Source organism: Balaenoptera musculus, chromosome 10 (assembly GCF_009873245.2).
Source record: "Balaenoptera musculus isolate JJ_BM4_2016_0621 chromosome 10, mBalMus1.pri.v3, whole genome shotgun sequence".
Taxonomy (NCBI): domain Eukaryota; kingdom Metazoa; phylum Chordata; class Mammalia; order Artiodactyla; family Balaenopteridae; genus Balaenoptera; species Balaenoptera musculus.
The window spans coordinates 85,149,326-85,168,774 of record NC_045794.1 but is presented as its reverse complement, the minus strand read 5'-3'; the positions used below and the strand labels follow the sequence as shown (position 1 = coordinate 85,168,774).

Sequence of the window (19,449 nt, the reverse complement as noted above, 5' to 3'; positions counted from 1 at the left end):
GATGGTCTTTTTTTCATTTCTTTTTTTTTTTTTTTTAATTTTGCGTTCGCTCTGGAATATAAAATTGCTTGCCCATCCTCCAAGTATATTCCTTTCATACTGGTAAGGTGTATTAGCAGATGTGTGTGTCTTCCTGCCCAGTAGAAAGTTAATCAGAGGACAACATTGGTATTTTAATGTCTGCTCACCCTGTCACTAACACGCATTCTTTTAAGGGAAAAAATGCTTCTGTGCTCTAGTTTTAAAATGCAAAGGTATGATGTTATTTGTCACCATGCCCAAAAAAGTCCTTACTCGATAACTTTGCCAGAAGAGGGAGAGAGAGAGAAGGCAAGCGTTCCCCCAGCTGTTTCCTGTCTACAGTGTCTGTGTTTTGTAGATAAATGTGAGGATTTTCTCTAAATCCCTCTTCTGTTTGCTAAATCTCACTGTCACTGCTAAATTCAGAGCAGATAGAGCCTGCGCAATGGAATAAAGTCCTCAAAATTGAAATGTGACATTGCTCTCAACATCTCCCATCTCCCTGGATTTCTTTTTGCCTCATTATTCCTGCTAACCAATTCATTTCCAGACTTTGCACTTCAGAAGCAATGGGAAAAATCAGCAGTCTTCCAACCCAATTATTTAAGTGCTGCTTTTGTGATTTCTTGAAGGTAAATATTTCTTACTCTTTGAAGTCATTGGGGAATTTTCTTTAAACTGTGTACTGTTTGCTTCTGCTTAGAGACGTTCTTCACTTTAGAATTTTCATTGTTTCGGCACCGGGAGTTATTTATAAATTGCTGAATATGCAATTCTGTGGGATCTGAAAAAATAGCTCCGGGAGATAAATGCCTTTGCACAGATATCTGTATGAGTAAAAACTATTGCAAGGTACTTATGCTAAATCCTCCACTTCTGCAGGGCTTGAGTGGTGTCATTATAGAAGATTCCTTTAAATCCTGTCTATGGTTAAGGGCTAGAGAGCATGGATATGAACTTTTGGATTTTTTTTTGCAGGTGCAGATGTTTTATTTTTAAGACCATGTTCGTGTGTATGTAGGACTGTGTGTGTATGTATCTGTGTGTGTGTAACTTGTCAGGACTTTTATTACAAGGCATGCCACATATAAAGAGTTACATTTTAAATGATATTAAAGCTTTTAAATGTGATCTTTGGAGCGAAGGTCCCGGAACTCTCTGCACTTACGCCCAGAGAGTCGAAGTTAGAGTGAAGTTTACTTTGCTCTTCTGAAAAAGAACTCCTTAAGAACTCTTGCTGACCTTGCACATTCGTATAATTTAAACAAATGCATACTGTATATGGAAAGCGGAAACTTTCTAGCAACTGCTATTCCAAGTTTTTTCTTTTGAAGAGGATTCTCAGGGGCGAAGTTTGGACTTGGGGTTTCGTGTTGTAAAACTCTGATTTTATACTCGGTGTTGTAAAGTCTCTTTAGGTAAATTTGGCTGGCGTTGTCAATGCACTGACTTCTCGTTTCCAATCACTGGCCCTAGTTCAAGTTTCCATTCTCAGCAAAATTATCTCTCTCAAGACTTGTGTTTTTCCAATTTGCAAGCACTTTTAAGCCGCTGTCACTGGCTCCCCGATGCAATTGCCTGAGGGCTCAATTCATAAAACGTCCCTACCACTTAGTACGGTAATCATTTGCTGCTTTCAAATACTCCACCACTAGGACTTTTCTTAGTCAAGTAAGTGGCTTAGGAGTTAAGGATACATCCTTGCCAGGCACCTGATTCTGCTGCACTTGAGATGCCAAGATGCATGCCGGCTACCTTGCTTTTAAAAGAAATGAAGTCAATATACACATATGCTATGTGGTCTGAGAGCTGGGGGCTTTGTCTCCCTGCTTAGACGATCTTAGAAGAGGCTGTGGAGTGTTATCTCTGCATTAATTACAAGTCTGGAAAACTCCAAATGAACTTTCCATGTTGTGTATGCTGAACTATTCAGAAGTAGAGCTAGCCGTAAGTTGTTGCTTTTTCCTGTACTTGGAGCAGGAAGTGGTTTGAGGGAGCTACGTGGTCTTTCAAACGTAATTCAATGAGTAAAGGTGTCTGCCAGGCAGAACTAGCAAGCTGATTGTACTCTGAGTCTCAAGATATTTCCGAGTGTTTGAATCAGGAGGAAGAGGGCACAGGAGAGGACTGAAGCTTGGGTCACTGTCTAGGGCGGCTACTATAGGCACACAGTGGAAATTGGTGGCTTGATTTGGAGGAAAAGATTGACTCAAATCCCAGCCGTGCAATTTGTTCATTGTCTGAATGGACAAAAGGCAGTTTACCCAGGCTCATAGCATACCTGCCTGGGTGTCCAGATGTAACTAGATGCTTTCACAAACCCCACCCACAAAGCAGCACATGCTTTTAAGTCCTCAGTTTATTCACATCAGTCTCATAATACCCACCCTGACCTGCTGTAAAAGATCTGGAACAAACAAAAATGGTTACACCTACAGTGAGTATTTTCTTATGACTATTGCCCTCAAATTTTGCTGGGCATTTTTATCGTAGCCCAAACATCTGGAATCAATTGATATTCCATTTATTTAAGATAAAAAGAAAGGTCTTTTAAATTTTGGATTTGTGAATGATTTTTTGAGAGAGAGTGCTCTGCAATTTTTTTCTTTTTTCTCTTCTCTTTCTCGTTCTTCCTTCCTTTCTCTCTCTCAGATCTTTCCTTTCTCTCTCTTCATTTCTTTTGTGTTTGGAAAAATAAAAGGCCCAGGAAATGATGAACATATGGGGCCACTTGTTTCGAACTTTTAACTCCTAAGCAAGTTCCTTATTGTTTTCTTTCTGGGGAACATAATGTGATAAATTCTCTGGTTCTCTGTGGGTGTACTGGACTGTTCCCTGAACTAAAGGCAAATGCACTAGAGGTTCTATCTTGTCCTAGAACTATAAGTGCTGATATTTATCTTAGAACATAACTCAGCAAAAAAAAAAAAAAGAAAGAAAGAAAGAAAGGAAACACCTGTAAAAAATAAATCTTAAATTCTTAAATGCTAGAGATTTATATGTGTTGCTGGGTTTAAATGTGTCATATAAAATAAATAACTACTAAAATATAATTTTGACCTCTAATGAAGTTCTCAATTCACTAAGGCTATAAGCTGAGTACCTTTTCCCCTGGATTTCACAAGAACTGAAGAACTTGAAGGCATCTACAGTTGCAGGTGCTTGGCCTTAAGCATCACTATTAAATCAACAGAGAAGGAGGGATGGAGAAATAGGATTGGCAAAATAACATACATTCTAGAACTGGCCCGTTGCCAGAGTGTGGGATATGTTCAGTAAGATCAATTATGAGTTTTCTCTTTTGAAAAGGGCAAGGAAATCCAGTTGGGTTGGACTGGCTGAGATTTCCACTGGAAATATTGAAAGGGAAAACTCCCACCAATTATTTTATAACTAAGAAAGATGAGGATTGGATGACTTGTTTCTAGCGGTCCCCGTGGCTTTGGCTACATGGGGGTGGAGGGTTTCCATGAACAGGTCCTATGGAGAAAATGGAAGAAATGGTCCATCAAGCTTTCACCTCCTCTTCTATTTTATGTCCATTATTTATGAGGATTTGCAAATAGAGGAGGCTTTTCATTTTCCACAGTTTTACAAGCATTAACTAAATATTTACATTGTGTTAACGAGAGTCAGGGGTTTAGGGGTTTTTTTCTCAATTGCTGAGCTGAAAGTTTGGCCACAAAAATGGAAATCTTAATTACAATGATGGAGCAAACTTTGCCACTGATGTAGAGAGCCATTAAGTTAAGAGTCCATGGAGGGCAAGGAAGGTGGTTGGAAAATAAATGACTGAGTCTGTTTCTCCAAAAGTGATGGGGTTAAATGGACCTGCCACCACTGGGAGGTTCAGAAAAGCCTCTTTGCATAATGATAGCTTCCAGCTTAACTACATGACCTTTTGATAGGGTCCCTCGCTTAACATCCTGCCACTGACTCTGCTGATGCTTCTGAGAGTGAATGCATCTGAGGGGGGTGAAGCTACTCACCTTGGAAGGCTTCCTAGAAGAAACCACATCTTGGTGCCACAAGTAGCAATATGGAATAACTTAATGATCACCTTCGCATTGTTTCTACTGCTGAGAGTGAGGATGGAGACTTGAGCCACAGGAATCCTGCTTCTGGCAGGGCTGCCATTTGGATGTCTATCATTTGCTAAGTCAAGCCAACCAGGGGTTCCTGCTATAAAATGGTTACAGCGACACATAAGTCCCTCCAAGAGATGAAGTCAGAATTCCTGTGACTTAAAAAAAAAAAAAAAGGCTTTTGCAGGTTTTGAGCCCAGTGCCCTGTTCATGGAAGGCACAGTCCACATGTGTGTTGATCTGATATTGAACTTGACACGAGGGGCTTTAGAATGAAGAAGGCGTAGGGTCTACTTAGCATAAGCCAATTTCATTCCTAAATCCTCACATTTTTCCCGTTCCTGATTTTTAACTTCTACCTGTAGTTGTTAATTGCTGATCTTCCCCAGGTAAGAAATCTCTCAGTCTCTCTTTCTCTGCCTGTGTTTCTCTCTGTCTCTGTCTCTGTCTCTCTCTCAAGTGAAAAAAAAAAACTGTAATGATATATAGTATTTTCACAAGTTCTTTTTCAGCTGCAGTAAATTCTCTTTAATCAGTAGCTGGGGAATGATGTTCTGGTTAATTTAATATTCTGGTCGATAATGAATGCACATGCTATTTGTGGATGGCCAATCTTGAGAGAACTTAAATTAATAAAACATATTTGGCCCCAAATCTGGGCTGAGCCCAATTTAACCTTTGATGATTCCAAAGGTTTACCAGGATCTCTGAGCGGTGTGGGATCCCACTGCAATAATAGCATCTTTCACATTCACATAGTAAATGTTTCTAGATATTTTATCTCACTGAATTGTAATAGGAACCCATAAAGAAGGGGTTCAGGAAGGACTTCCCCAAGGTTCCACAGTAGCAAGAGGATTCAACTCAGGTTGCCTGATGCCAAGACCTGCTCAGCCCTCGCTGCCCTGTGGTCACTCACACACCTTGTTGCACTTCGGAGCGGGTAGTTTTGATTAATGACAGAAGGGAGAGCTGAGGGTAAAGGCACCCCTGCCTCGCCCCCATCTCCTGGCAAGGACCCAGGAGGAAGCATGACCCTCCTTCTGCTTCTTCGGCAGGTAAAGATGCACATCACGCCCTCCTCGCATCTCTTCTACTTGGCCCTGTTCTTGCTCACCTTCACCAGCTCTGCCACGGCTGGACCCGAGACCCTCTGTGGGGCTGAGTTGGTGGACGCCCTTCAGTTCGTGTGCGGAGACAGGGGCTTTTATTTCAGTAAGTAGCCTCCTTCTCACTGCTCTGTGGATTTACAACCGCAGGGAGTGTGTGAAGAACTGAATGACTGCCCACGGCTGGCAGCCGGCCTCAGCCTCCGAGATTCTTCACCTTAAAGCGAGCCTAGTGTTTCCGCGGGGCTGTGGCACGTTTTGCAGATTTCAGATGGAATTTTCCTCCTTAGCAGTTTGTCTTTTAACGACTTCCCACTGAGCTTTCTTGCAACTATGCTGCTCTACCCTCACTCTTCCATACCTTCCAGTGAAAAGGTGTGACAAAATGGCCCTGGAGGATTAAGGTTTTGGTTTTTGAGATCTGTGAGTGCACGTAGCAACCATATGTGAACATGTAGGGCTGTTTTAAGTGCTAGGTTATTTGGAGGAAACTAGGAAGGTGGACTTGGGCAAAGAATGATGGGGCCCTTCCCAGATGCCTCCATGTGATATGAAATCACCAGGAACACACAGAAGGTGAACCTTGCTGAAAAGCACATTTGCAAATACACAGGCTCTCACTCAATGCAAACTGAAATGCTGAATTAATTTGCCCTCCATTCAAACTGACCTTGAGTCTTTGTTATTGCCTTCCTTTGACATTGCTCTTCTCTGGAACTCTCCAGTGATGTCTCCATCTGGAAAAGGGTTTCTGACAAGTGCAAGGTCACTTATCCCATAAGTAGGTCTCAGGTGACTAAAAAGTCAACAGTCAATAAAAAGTAGACTGCCAAGTCCACGCTTGCAAATAAATAATAAACACAAACAAGAGTCCATGCTACCTGAGGGAACAGATCATTTAAAGAACCTACCTCAGAGGCAACTGTCTTATTGTATACTACAGGACACTGATGGAAAGCCAGATGCTCATTCTGTATAATTCTTTGGAAGTTTAGAGAGTTTCAGGAAACTGACTCTCAGGTCCTCAAGACCATGAATCATTCTTAGAAGTTCATATCACTTAAGTGTAGACAGCTTACCTCAGTTACCCACTAGGCTTTGAATAGCTCCTGTGATGACTCACAAACTTCAAGTCTCTGTCATCTGCTTCCCAGGAAGGGGTGTGTGTGTGTGTGTGTGTGTGTGTGTGTGTGTGTGTGTGTGTGAGGCTGGAAGGAGGGGTCTGTGTGTAGCAGTCCGGGATGAGTACGGAGCATGGGAAGGAAGAGGCTGATAGGCGTGTTGATGGTCTGTACTCATTGTAGATTTGGTGACAAATAGCTTTTCAACAACTAGTGACAGAAAGTGAGAAGTGCTTTCTACTCTTTGAATGGGAAAATTCCCACTCTCTGTTTCCAGCCAATGCTTTGAGTGAATTCATTTATTTTTCTGGCAATAAAGCGATTCTATCCCATTCTCTGTTGCTATGCAGATGAAAGCCTTCATTGGGTGAGTGCTTTTCAAATAGCAGGCTTGTTTTACCTTCAGAATATCTTGAGGAAGGCAAATGTGTCACACGAACATCACCCAATGAAGGGTTGTCACTATTCTTTACTTTGCTACTACTGATCCACATTTTACAAGATGGATAAGTGTTTCTCACTTATTATGCCCAAGAGGATTTTTTTGTCTTGATAATCCATTTGTGCCATTTCCTTTTACCCAGTTCACTAAGTGATTGCCAAGCCCCCAAGTGTCTTGTGTTATGTGCCAGGTTGAATTGTGATGTTCAGTGTGACACGCTCCAGGATTTCCATGCACAGTGCATGGAAACTGGGTCTTTCTATGACTGTGATGCTTGCATTAAATGATTGAAAATGAGAATGGAAAGAAATAATTTGGTCTCAAGTAACCATATGATACTTATATATGTTCACGCAGATAGTTAAGAGTATTGGACAACTGTGATGGAAACTGATTTCAACGCACTGAAAGGCATTCTGTTACTCCAAGGATCAAAGTTTAGCAAATGTGTTTTAATTCCATTTTAGTAACTTGAAAGGGGAAGGTTCTACATGGCAACTCTTAATGTTTAGAGTATGACTTTGGATAGAAAGTGGTTTTATAAATTGTGTTGTATTATTATTGAGAGTCTAGGTTTCATAAGTTCTGCCTTATAGAACTCCATGACTTAATATAAATTATTTGTCGGACATAAACCCTCATGCACCAAAGTATTCTTATTAACTTTCTAGTCAACTGGACTAGCCTTTTTGCCCAAGAGAAGTTAACCCCTTTAAATTCTTTAATTCAAAACATCGATGGAGCATCTGCTATGTGTAAGACACAGTACGAGGCATGAGTGAGATACCTAGAAATGAACGAGAGATTAACTTTGCCTTCAAGGAACTCACAGTCTAGTTGGGAGGTTAAAAAAAATAAGTATCAATATTGTCAAGTGTCATAGAGAAAACTAATCATGGAAGAATAGATTATAGTCCTTTATGCTTTTCCTGAATACTTTTTCCCATTTTTTGAAATCACCTAACCCGGATCTGCCCTCTCAATGGGCTCCTTGATACCAAAGGCCATATTTATTTACCACTGAATCCCAGTATCTAGCTCAATGCCTGGCTGATATAGCTGCAGCTCTAATTTGATTGTTGAACTGGCAGGGCTGAATTGAACGGAATCCAGCTGAATGGAACGGCATGGCTTGTTTGGGATCTTAGTCTTCAGAATCATCAAGAATTAGGTTTGCCAGGTACTTTGGACAATTCTCACCTCATATTTACCCACCTATTTGATAAAACTTTATCTTTTTTCAACTGAATACAGTGTATACTAACAATGACTTAGAGGCAGCATTTTGGCCCTCCCCAAGCTACGCTGATGGTCTGTTTTGTGTCTGAGCCAATTATTCTTACAGGCATTAACTGTTGTCAACAAATTTTATTGAGTTTCCTTTTTGCCCCTTGAGATTTACTGTGTGTGGAGAAGTCAGCTCTAAGCATTTACAGCCTTTGAAATACTTTTTAGAGGAAAGCAGTCTTCCCTACCTCTATCCTCTGTCAATCGACTCTTATTATTTTTTTTACCCTTATTTTCAAAGTTTTATTGCAGCTGTGTGTTTCATTTTAAGCTACTTCATATCCATTTTGAATGTATGGATTTTTTCATAGTGGAAGGGGGTTTCTGATCTTAGTTTGAAACACAAACATCTAAAAGAAAATTGCCTCCCTATCTATCTTTTTTATTGGGCTGGAACATTTAACAAGGAGAATTTTTAACCCTATTAGAGACAGAACTGTTCTAAATAATTTTTTTTTGTAATGCTTATTTTGCATAGATTGACCCAATGCTGTAAATGAGTTCCTATTTCTCTACAAGCCCAAGTTCCACTAGAGCACAGGGGAAGCCACCTTCTGGATTATTTGTTTTGTGAACATCTTCCCAGCATAAGTGAAATAGTTCCTCTATAATAATGCAGCTTCCGAAGACATTTTATGCAATGAAATTTGCAAAGAAGAGCTAACTACTGATCCTTCCCTATGTATCATAGTAAGAGAGCATATCAACCAGTTTCATACTTTCATAGTCTTGGGAGAAAAATGGTGGCATAATGGAGCTGGCACATTGGGAAAGAGCTAGCTAGCTATTATCTTACCAGATTGATGGAACCCTCCTAGAGAGTAGCTTGTTATAACCTCGCTGTGCATGGAACAAAGCAAGAGGAAAAGAGCTTCAAGTGAAATAGGAGAAGTTAAGCTTGCCATAGATATAACTTTTGACAGTCATGGTGATTAACCATTTTAACATGCGCTTTAGAGGCTTGTGGAATTTCTCTCCTTGAAGATACTTTAAAAATTGACAGACAACCAACCACCTTGGACGGTTTCAATTAAGAGCAACCAAAAGAAAGCGAGTTTCTGGGGTCCTTTTTAGTTTTAAGAGTCTATAAACAGTCCCTTAAATAAACTGTATATGCTTTACCTCGGCGGTCTGGGAAAAAGGAGAAGTAAATCAATTAGAAAGGAAAGTTGGATGCCCTTTTGGCTATTCCAGATTTATAGCTTTTGTAAAACATACCTCCAATGCATAGTTATTAAGAACAGGTCTGAATAAATGAATGGCATTCTTCATGTGTTAGAACATACTGTTTTATAAAGAGTTTAAGTAAAACTTTGCAATGAATTTCATTGTTATTGATTGCAACAACCTTCCTAGATCGAAGTTATTATTATTAACTCAAGCTTCTTTCATTTGAAATATAGTGCTCAGAAAACTACTCCCAGACCTGTCATTCATTAGCTGTATGACTTTGGCAGGCATTTAAACTTCCTGAGCCAAAATGTCCTTGTCTATAAAACAAGGGGATTTTGTTAAAGTAAATGACCTCTTCTAACTTTAACAGACTCATAGTCTAGGTTGTAATTAACAAGGATTTGGTGCTATTCAAGAAAGGAGAACCTTGGATTTAAATAGTGACCTGACCAAAGAACATTTAGACTCCTTTATCTTCTCCACATAGTTTCTTTTCCTCCCCAAAGATAGGAGATCCCACCTACTTAAAGAAAGAGGAGCCAGCTTCTTTGTTTTATTTTGTTTTAAGCTGGGTTCCAACCCCTCGGGGATGAAATAGAAGCTCAGACATGACCAAATACACGCAAGTCATCTGGCCAAAGGAGCACACACCTCATGAAAACAGATTGCCATTTTTCCTTACTAGGAAGGACGAGCTGACAGGTCTCATCTTTACATTTTCTCACTCTCCTGGACGTGAGGATGGTAAGTAGGTCATTTTTTAGCTGCCCTTTATTAAATTAGAGGGGGCAAATTAGAATCTATAGGCTTCTAAACCTTGACTAAAAGCCTTTTCCCAGCCTATTGAGACTGCCTTTCCATTAAAGGAGAGTGCACCTCTGGGGACACCCAAAGACACAGTCACCCACCATTAGCATTGCTGTCAGTGGGGCTGGATTTGAGCTGCACCATTTGCATCCTTGGCTTGGCACCCCTTAGACAGCCAGCCATGCATTTGTATGACAGCTGGTCAAGCTTTTCTCTTTGAAACTAACTGGAACATGTGGGATTTGACCTTGGCCCTGGCCTCATTAGCACCACTAAGCTAATAGGCCACAGATATTCTTAAAGAAAAACAATGAGTTTTTTTATTGACCCTAAGTGCTTGCTACTATTTAAAAATGCCCAAGGGGACCAGTCTGGGCAACCAAGGGACTGCTAAGAAAGTGATGATTTCTGTGCAAATTCAGAAAATAATTTGCATTTTCCTGACATTGTAATGCTCTTTGAGACCATCTTCTCCCTCATGGATAATTACAAGAAGCAGGAGAGGGAAGGATTCAAGACCAAGCGTGGTCTCTGTTGCAAAGAATCCAGGGTTTGAATCCCAGCTCTGAAACTTACTTGGTGGGTGGCACTGAGCAAGTAACTTAACCTCTTTTTTTCCTCAATTTGCTCATCTATAAAACGGGGCCTACCTCATAAAACTGGTTAATATATTAGAACATATTAAATTAGAATTCTGCCTGGCACATAGTAACCATCATAAACACATTAGCAATTATATTTATTTACTCTCTTCTGGGATCATTTGCAGAGTCTATTGCAAAGGTAGAGGTATCAGGGCAGCCCAATTCATTATACACTCATTTCTCTCTACAGGGGCAGCTGATAAAACCTGTTGCTAGCAGTAACAGTTACATAGTAGTTTCAGTAACACAAAGGATGCCTTATGTTTGACTAGTATATTCACTTTTTCAAAATCCAGCTGTATCAGCTCTCTCACTTTGTCTTTACCCCAGTCTTAGACGGCAAGAATTATTGCTTAATCGGACAAATGAGAAATGTGAGACACTGAGATTCTGTGACTTACCTCACTGGATGGATGCAGAACCAAAGTCCAGTTCTCTTGTCTCCAAGAAGCATGTTCATCTGGCCGTTCACATTGTTTAAAGGTCCAAAGTGTTATAGCATAGGGAGATGCTTCCAAAAATCCCAGGCTTCCCTAAGAGATCAAGAGCAGGAACCCCTCAGTTCAGTGTCAATTCGGAACACTTCTTTGAAAGGAGGCTTGAGGGAGACATACATGTAATGGCCCTACATTTTACCTTCTAGGAAAATCTTAGAAAATACTAATAGAATTTCCTCAGGGTGCACAAGAAAAGCTTCTTTGATTAGCAGCTGCTGCTGTTCAAGACCCTTCACAGACTGGACTGCCCTCAGACAGAGCACCACATCTCACCCATGAGCAGGAGAGTATGCCTTATGATCTGTGGGACCCTCTCCTCTGGCCAACTTCAAGTTTTCTTCTTTCTCTGCCGGCAGACCTCAAGTGCTTTATTTCTAGCATCTATGAGTTCTGCTGGTTTTTCTCAAAGACCTACTGAAGAAAGGCTGTTTATTGGACCAAGGATCGTTCTCTGGGTGCTATAAGAGAGGTGGTAAAGGAGAGGTGGTCCCAAGGCACCATAAGCCTGAGAGTGAGCCAGGCAGGAAGAGTCTTCCCCAACTTGGCCATGAAAGGAGCTGTGGGAGCAGCCAGGGGTTTGGATGGGAGGCTTCCACCTGTGCAGGCGCCCCTCAACCAGTTGCTTGAAGACCAACGGTATCGGAAGTTTTCAGATCTTCAGTGGTTGGCAGGTGCATATCTCCATTTGGGATCCAAAAGATAGTGTTGGTGTTCTCCAAACCCTCTGGGCCTCCATATACCTAGTCCAGACATCATGTACCATGCCAGCATTCCTCAGGGCCTCTGTAAAGAACCGACCTCATCTCTCTAGCAGACTTTCTTCTGATTTCACAGCCCATACCAAAGAATTAGACACACTGCAAACAGGCACGAGATCTCTCCCAAGGAGATTTCTCATTGTTCTCAATAATGGGCTACAAAGCCTTTCCTCTTTTATGCAGCCAGAGTCTTTGACAACCAGAGTAGCAAAAAAATTGTTTCTGCACTGAGCTGTTGCCCTGGCAGAGGTCCATCCTACACCTCTCCATGAAACATCAGCAAGCTCTTACATCACAAAGAATTACTTTTGGTTGCCTGGAAAGTTCAAATCCCCAGCCCTTATTAGCTGTTAGACTAAGGAGATGACAACAGAGCATTTCACTTGTCTTTATCTATATGCGAGATCATGTTTAAAACATAGCAAAGAGCTGTTATTTGACATGCGATTCCTTAACTGCAGTAAGTCGTATGCCTATTTAATGCATTGTTTAGTCTCACATTGGCTAAAGCCACTTAAAGAAGCACTTGGCAAGCTTTGGCTTTTCATTCTTGGCATAGCTGCCCCTCTTACTTTTTCACTGAACCTTAAATACCAAGAAAAACCGTTCGCTTACTTTACATCTGGCATGTTGCTTTATGCAGTTGGCCAGAACTTTTGCACGTGGCCCTCTGCATTGGTCCTAAGGTAATTAATGGCTTTGCAATATCTGATCAGCAGCAGCACGGACACAAAGAGAAGTTGTGCAACCAGCAGAGACCACACGGTCTTTTAAATGAAAACCTTTTGCATTAAACGCTCAGGCGTTCTGTGGGGATAAGAGTTTCCATGCCCCAGAAAACAGCAACAATAACAACAACAACAACAGAAATGGGCAAGCTGAAGCCCCTGGGAAGACACCCAAGAACCTGATTCTTGATTAAGTATACATCTCTCTAATAAAACTACCTAATTGTTTAAAGGAAGTAAAATTGAAGATTGTTGTAAGCTTGGAAGCCCTTGAAAAATAACCTAGTCAAACATCAAGAGTGAAACTCAGAGAGGAGGGACATGTCCAAGGCCATGCTTCTAATTAGTGGCAGAAGTAGGAGATACTCTTGATTCTGTTTCCTGATTCCATGTGGTGTTCCACCTTTAGCTTCAATGGACCATGCCTCTGTCTAAGTTACCTGGTAAATTTAAATGATCAGGAGAGGCCTCCAATCAAGCTCATCCAAATGAACATAGATCTTGGTGGCGCTCTCATTCCGATGAATTCAACTGAGACTGAAGCTAACACTGTTGTTCCCCTGCTGTAGAAATTTGTACAAACTAAGGGGATTCCCTGCCCGCTTCCTATACAATGCACTAGGCCTTTCAATATGCTTTGGGCATTGCAAGTCCACTTCAGGTCATGATTTAGACTATTATTGTATATTATATTATTCTGACTCTTTGGTCACTCTCTCCAATGTCAACTTGGGTAGAACCGCTTTGGAATGACTTAGCAAAGCTGTGCTCCTGGAAAATCTGAAACAGCCTGACGAGTCGTTGGATCAGCTTTTTTACTGGAGATTTCTCTGACAGCCCTAAGCCAAAAGAAATTTACACCTGATTTTTTTGCAGATTTCCAAGCAAATACTCTGTGAATCTCCTCAGATTTTCCTCTTTCACCTGTGGTCTTTTTGAGGTAGTAGAAAGGCTGTTGGAAGGCGCTTTTAAACTTTGAGAATTTGTTAGTCATGGAGTCAATTCTGTGAGTATTTCTGGGAAGATGGTCCTACCTCTGTGCCATTTACCTTGATGAAATGGGTCTTTCATCAGAGGCAAGTGATGAAGAAAGTCTGTACTGAGCCAACCCACATGCAACCAGCTCCTGATTATCTATGAAACTGGGGAAAGGAACACCAAGGGTGGGAATTCTGGGTTCAGCTGATTTGGGGACACTGTACATTTCAGCCTCCTCATTCCTCCTTCCTCCCTGCCCCCAGCCCCAGCCCTTTTGTGAGACCAAGTGGCATGTTTTAAAATTCTACTTTATTCTCTTATTCCCCCCTCATGTCCCCCAGCAGTGCCATTGGCAATGGGATTTCTCAACCTCAGCACTATTGACATTTTAGGCCAGATAATTTTTTGTTGGGGGAGAGGGACTGTCCTGTGCATTGTAAAATATTTGGCTTCTACCTTCTAGATGCCAGTAGTCCCCTCCTCCCATTTGTGACAATCAAAAATGTCTCCAGACATTGCCAAATTCCCCTGGGGAGCGGGGTGCAAAATCACGCTTCATTGAGAATTACTGGACTCCAGAAGAAAAGCAACTAGAGAGACGGGAAAGCCATGAGTGAAAGTGACACACAAACTAATTATCAGTCACTGGTTAATGGGGTCTATGGTCCATTGCCCAGAGTAAAGCAATGAGAAGAGTTACTAGGGTTTTGAAGGCTTCTCTATGAAAATAAAAAGCTCTTCCTATAGGCCATCAAAAAAAGGTGTTTGTGGGCCCTCCCTTTCATCTGATAGCTATGGAACTCATTTATTTTAGTAACAGCAGTAAGGGAAGGCAGAAATGATGTAGAGCAAAGCTGTGTGCTTAGAAGTTTGATTGTGACCACCTGGAACAAATGAAAAAAAAACAAAAAAATGCTGGTTCTCTTTGAACTCAGTATTTGTGGCTGTTCCCTTCTTGGTCATATAATAAATAAGCTCTCAATTCAGAGTGAAAAAGCCTGGTTCAGAGGAAGGGCCGCAGTTTTTCTTTTCCCTTCTTGTGTCTTTCCTATCTGAGTATCATCACAGTCATTTTATTGTCTATAAACAGCCCCACCAGAAAGCAGAAAGAGAAGATCAATGAAGTATTAGTTTGGAAATCAGAGGTTCCACATTTGGGCCTCGCCCAGCTCCCTCAACAGCGCTATGACCTTGGAGAAGCCACTTAATTTCTTTGGGTCTTACATTCCTCATTTGTAAAGTAGGAATAAAAATATTATACCTCAAGGGTTTGTTAAGGCTCAACTATAGAGGGGCTTGGAAACTGAAAGCGCAACCAAATGTGTTACTATTAGTGGACTGAATTGAATACTCACTCTGCCTTGTCCCTCTAATCACCGTCCACAAATTAGTTCAGTGGTTTGACTTCAACTTTTAGTGACATTGAACCATTAGTTCAATGGTTCTGCAATAACGTTAATCTAGAAAAGCTAATTTGGCAGTGTATCTTCTGAACCTTATTAATTAAAAATAAAAGCATGCTGGTATCTTCTATTCACCTATCACTTTGCATTTAGACCACCCAAGAGTCTATTAATTGATCTTCAGAATGCTTACTCAGTATTACTGTTTATGTCCTCATTGGAGGAAGCAGAAAAAAAGATGGGACCTATCACTTTACCACAATGAGCTTGCTTAAAGAGTTAGTTTTCACACAGTGGTGAGATAGTCACTGAGGTTATCACACATAAGCAAAAGATTTCCATTCTCCCAAGTCAGCTATTGGTGATTTTTGCTTACCCTCAAAAAAGCGGTGTTCAGCAGAGGGAATGTACTCACTAATCAGAAAAGTCTCTTTGTACTCTCAGGTTGCCCATCTAAACTGCTTCCTTAATCACAGCCTGACTTAGGGGAATTGAATTTTTTTGTTTGAGCATGGCGTTGATGAAATCAAAATTGTGAGTTTCATCACCATATGGACCCATGACCATGTGGTTCTTCTATCTCACAGGCTTCACATCCAATGGCTCCCAGAGATACATTTGACATAGAAACCACAATCAAATACCAGTTACTGCCACCATGAATTTTCATCCTCTCTCGTTTGAGCTCTTTCAGAAAAACAGAGACTAAGTTTTAAAAGTTTTTTTCTGTCCTCCACAGCATCAGTGTTGGCCACTTAATAAAACTTCTTGACTTGATGTTAAAAAAGGCATTCCAAAAGCTATTTCCTTCTACTGGTCCCCAGGGTATACCCCATGACTATCCATTTGCTACTGCCACTGTTGTGGATCTGAGATTGAAGGTATAGAAGAAAAAAGTCTATTTGAGGTGTCATCCCTTGGGACTCCTTCACTGTGGCCCCAGTGAAAACTTATCCTAGATCAACAATAAGCTAATTCTAGTCAACAGGGAGTCTTCAAGAGCTATTACAGGAGCCCACACAATAGATTCCACCTATGAAAATGGTTTTGAGAACAGAACCTCCACTCAATTCCTCTCTCTTATTTCATCTGAGGCATTCACACTACAAGGAAAAGTGGTAGGCAAGGGAAGGTACATAACAAATGGTACATCCCTGGTAAATAAGCCCCAAGATAGGTATAACAACCAGAGCACCAGCCCTCAGAGAACACAAGTAGTTTCTATTTGCCAAAGTAAAATTGAAGAATTGGAGAGCTAGAAAGAACCATATAGAGCAATCTGGTCCAGTGTTCTCACTTCCCAGATGAGGGAAGCGAAGTCCAGAAAAAAACATGATGTGCATGAGGTCACAAAGCATGCTGGTGGGAAAGCCAGGACCGTAATTCAGTCACCTCACCCTCTGTCTGGGGCTCTTTGCATAGCGGGACATTTTAAACTTAACCTTGATAAACTCATATGAAGGTAGCATAACAACCACAGTCCATAAACTCAAAGTGAACAGCTATGTCATATTCTTCTGGTGTCATGCATTGGAATAGTCTTTGAAAATTTAAGCCCTTAACCGTTCATAAGAACTTTTTTTCCAATTTTTATCACCCATTGGATAATTTCATCAAGTCTCTTTATCCCAAATCTGACCAACCTGATTGCAGGACTATGGATCTTCATAGACTCTAGTAGTTTGATGGTTTGGAGACTTAAAACAAAGAAGGAAAGGACTAATTCCTTTTAGAGGCCATTTTAATTTAAAGTCATGTCAGCTGGTTGACTGGTTGATGCATTTTGTATTGCTTGTTAACTCAAGAAGCTACCCAAAACAAAAGGTATTGTCGATGCATTATTTCTGTCTCTAAACATTCCTGACTTACTAGTCTTCCATGAAGGCCTTCCATGAAGAAGCTTAAATTTTCCTACGTATTTTGAGTTTTATGTTTCTTTCCATTAAAGTTTCCAGCCGTTCATAGACATATTTAGTTTGGCAGAAGGTAGTGGTGACTCATGGAATGAAGAAATTTGAAAGCAAAGCTACTGAAAATGGATCTAATTTCTTTTTTGGGTAATTTGGGAGCGAGCGATTGATAATTTGTCTAATTTTTCCTGGTTTCATCAGCTGCCATACTGCCAAATATTTGTTCCATATGGATGCTTTGTTATTCCTGAAACATGTAACAAATTTCAGCTGCAACTATATCAAATTTGGTCAAAGGGTAAGACTATTGTTGGCTCATTTTCTCATTGTTTTTGGCTGGACACCCTCAATCAATGGCTATTGAGTGAAAAAGCAGGATCATATTGAAACCATTTTCAGCATGTTCCTTCCTATGGATCCAACCATTTCACTCTGAGTTTGTCAAGCACAGCAAATGTTCCCTATTAAAGGGATGATTATGTTTTCGGCATAGACGCCACTGCCAGCTAATTGCATTCACCTTATAATTCCACTCAATTTGGTATAGAGGAGATGTTTTTGGCTCTCCAAAGAGTCCCTCTTCTCTGATCCTTGCCTCTCACTATGGAACAGATATTCGGGGATAGATTCTGAGAAGATCAATGACACACACCTACAGTAGGCACTGTTTCAGGTTTACTTTAAGATAGACAGCCTGTGGGCCCTGAGACATAAGAATCGTAAGACTTGTAAAAGGTATTAATGTCACAAATCTGGCTGGCATTTCTGTAGATTACTAAGTGTTTTGCATGCAGTAATGGAGAGCTCCCTTACCAGAAAAATCAGACGAGGATTCAGTAACATTGCACAAAAACACCATCATATGTAAGTTATAGACACAGAAGGACTTACTTCTGGCTGGTTCTGAAGTAGACACTGATCATTTAGCTTCAAAGTCATTCAGTAGGTAATTGGTTTCAATCAATAAAAATGATTTCAATGCTCCCCCATAAAAAAAAAGCAATAATAAAGAACAGAGAAGTCTCTCTTAGAAGAAGCCAGATTTTACTGAAGGCCATGAAAGTGTTGTGTGGCAAGAAATAATCTCTTATTAATAATGGGAAAATTGGATTTGATTAACAAACGTTACAAGGGGCACCCATCAATGTCACATAGTAAAAATCCAGGTTCGTGTAGATGGATCTAGAGCCCTGCTACTCAAAGCCAGCTGAGAGCTTGTTAGAAATGCAGAATCAGGGGCCCTACTCCCAACTAACTAAAACAAAACCTGCATTTTAACAGATACCCAGGGGATTTGTATGCACATGAGGGTTTGAGGAGCCCTGGTCTAGGGAATCGCAGGAGATAGCAGGTACCTGCTGATCCGTGTCTCTCATCTGTTAACAGAGAGAACGCAAAACAGTCAGAGCTGAACTTTCACTAAAGATTTGAAAAATGGTGTTGGGGCCAAACCTGCTTGTGGTCATTAACAATATATACGCTGATTCGACAGTATCAAATCCTGATTCTCTCAAGTTGGTGGAGTTTTTCCTCAGAGGAAGTATAGAACTGCTCCAAGCATAACCCCATGGCCTGACCTTCTGTGAACTGGAAATTGGAACTCCTAATTGCTGTGGCTGCAGTTTCCAAACCCATCACTGGGGCCAGGAACTGAGATCCAGGCCTTAAGATCTTGCCAGTTTCTTTTTCAATAGTTACATTTTTCAAGAAGAGCCAAGCAAGAGTCCTTTAAAAAAAATATTTCTAATTGCATTGAGTGGAGAAATGCGCATTTTACTCATATCAAATTGCTTCCTTTGTCATCCCCAGCCAGGTTCTAGTATTATTTCTTTTAACTCTGAGTTGATTAGTTCCATTAGGACTCCTATTGGGATTTAAGAGAAATGGTTTTAAACTAAGAAAAAGTGGGTTTCTGTCACCTACTGGAATGTGAAGGGTAAACTTTAAATCTGCTTTTCAGAGACATCTGGTTCCCCAGTTGATAGCCTTCACTAGACCCCATTCTGGAACTGGGTGATTTCCCCAGGCTGAACCCATTGAAGAAGGTCTGGTCATCTGAAAGACATGGCTTCCTCAGAAAGACATTATCCCATAGCAGGGTAGGTAGAAGTGAGAGAAGGCCAGTTTGTAACTTCTCTTCTTTAAATGACACTAGAAAAAAAGGGGGGATTTGAACTGGGGAGTTAGGGAATCTCAGATTTACTCAGAGCTCTTCCACTAAATAACTTGGTAAACTGGGTGATTAGTCTCATGGGTCTCCAAACCTGTTTCCATTGGAACAATGATATTAAGATGAACTAAGTTGTTCCACTTCCGAAATGGGATTATTGGGGTCTGTTTTCACAATTTTCCAGGGGTGGGGGAGGGGAATAAGCCATAGATAGAGTTTTCATATTTTTTTCACATACATTTTTCTTAAACATTAAGTACTTGCCACCTCTTAATTGTATTCAACTCAAAGATAAGGTGGTATTGGACTTAGCTCA

At 40.8% G+C, this 19,449-nt stretch overlaps 1 protein-coding gene across 5 annotated transcripts in view; it reads left to right on the top strand.

Moving 5' to 3' along the window:
* The first annotated feature begins 308 nt into the window (after window positions 1–308).
* The window catches only part of IGF1 (insulin like growth factor 1), a 74,032-nt gene continuing 54,891 nt past the window's right edge, over window positions 309–19,449 (top strand). For 3 of the 5 annotated variants that reach the window (XM_036865476.1, XM_036865474.1, XM_036865473.1), the window contains exons 1-2: window positions 309–653; window positions 5,165–5,321. In XM_036865476.1, coding sequence (XP_036721371.1) covers window positions 591–653; window positions 5,165–5,321 — 220 coding nt within the window. In that variant the 5' untranslated portion in view covers window positions 309–590. Of the gene's footprint in view, window positions 654–2,372; window positions 2,459–5,164; window positions 5,322–19,449 lie in introns of those variants that run through there. The other 2 variants (XM_036865477.1, XM_036865475.1) reach the window with 2 other exon arrangements.